At 41.0% G+C, this 1,427-nt stretch overlaps 1 protein-coding gene across 2 annotated transcripts in view; it reads right to left on the reverse strand.

The window, feature by feature from the left end:
- The window catches only part of ENKUR (enkurin, TRPC channel interacting protein), a 14,923-nt gene extending 13,616 nt beyond the window's left edge, over positions 1 to 1,307 (reverse strand). For both annotated transcript variants that reach the window (XM_010285938.1, XM_010285939.1), the window contains exon 1: positions 1,231 to 1,307. In XM_010285938.1, coding sequence (XP_010284240.1) covers positions 1,231 to 1,307 — 77 coding nt within the window. The remainder of the gene's footprint in view (positions 1 to 1,230) is intronic.
- Positions 1,308 to 1,427: the final 120 nt, after the last annotated feature.

Consider the following 1,427-nt stretch of genomic DNA (forward strand, 5'->3'; position numbering starts at 1 on the left):
TTATGGGGAATTTGACCTAGTAGTCACAGTCTTGGCATGAGAAAGTGAATAAGAAGGTATTGAGTTTATTACATACTGGCATAAGGTAAAGACGCCTTTTGTAGACAGCTATAGGCACTCCTTTGGACAAAGAGAGGTGGCAGTTGTATCTTTTCAGGCCAAGAAAGTGGCTAAATGCTATCATACACCAATATCATAGGGTTAGAGAGGGTTGCAAGGAAGAAAACATGGTTATGGGGGACTTCAGAATCTTAATCCATTCATCATTTGGCAAGGGGAAAAAGACAATACATTTGTAAGAAGACGGTTACTATTCCTTAGCTGTCAACTTGGGACATTGAAGTTGGTGAAAATGAGGATCCTTGCTATGGTTTCATGAGTAGTATCTGGTCAGTTGAGAGTGAAATATCTATGATGTCATATGAAAAAAAAAAAAGACCCTAGATTTTGTATGCACTAACTAAAACTGATCATGCTATTAACCAGGTTTGACACTGTTGGAAACAAAAAGAGATGCATGATTTATTTTTATACAGAAAAGGTTCAGAACGAGGAATTTCAGAAGTCTGAACCCTTTTACCTGAAAAAGGATAACTGTCTTTGTTCTAATGAGTGTCACTGATATTTCTAGTAATTTTAAATCTATTGAGTTATGACCTACGTTTACCTTTCACTGAAAATGCTAACTGTAACAGCTTTCTTTCATAAAAAAAAACAGGGACTTGAAAAAACAACATGTTTGCATAATTATCAAATAATTTTACAAAAACTCTCAAAGGAATTAATACTAGGGGGCAAAAGGCCTTTTTTATGTTTTTAAGGTAAGGGGTGAGAAAAGAGAAGCAAAAGAAAAAATGTCAGAAGACACATTTGACCCATGAAAAGAATGGAAGTGTGGCACTGGGAAAAATTAAAAAAGAAAACCCCCAACTTTTTAGCTGCTCATTGAAAAATTTTTATAAGTGCAAATAACAAAGATGTCATGTAATTCCTCTGCGTGAAAAGAGTGCTTTTTAAGTTCTTTTTGATGGCATTGAAGATACTAAACTGAATCATCCGTTCATGGAGCAGGCTGTAAACCCTCAGATGTTAGTTAGTGACTCATTAGGAGGAGCAATAACTACGCAAAACGGAGATTTTTTTTTTTTTTAATACCTGTTACCCGTAAGCTGTATTGCCTTGCCAGCACCAGTCACCGTGTCTGCCAGTGGTACTGTCACACCCACGTACCTGGGAGGTTTGACAGGCCTCTCATCCAGGCGGGGCAGGAGGTTATAGATGCTCTCCTCAGCACACTGCGTCGCCATCCTCCGGCCGAGGGACCCCGCACACGGAGGACCCCGCCCCCGCCGAGGGGACCTCGCGTTTCCTCCCTCCTCGGCCCGCTTCAGCGAACGGCTGCCTCCGGCCGCGAAGCCCCTCAGGCC

Source organism: Phaethon lepturus, unplaced genomic scaffold (genome assembly GCF_000687285.1).
Source record: "Phaethon lepturus isolate BGI_N335 unplaced genomic scaffold, ASM68728v1 scaffold16284, whole genome shotgun sequence".
Lineage (NCBI taxonomy): Eukaryota > Metazoa > Chordata > Aves > Phaethontiformes > Phaethontidae > Phaethon > Phaethon lepturus.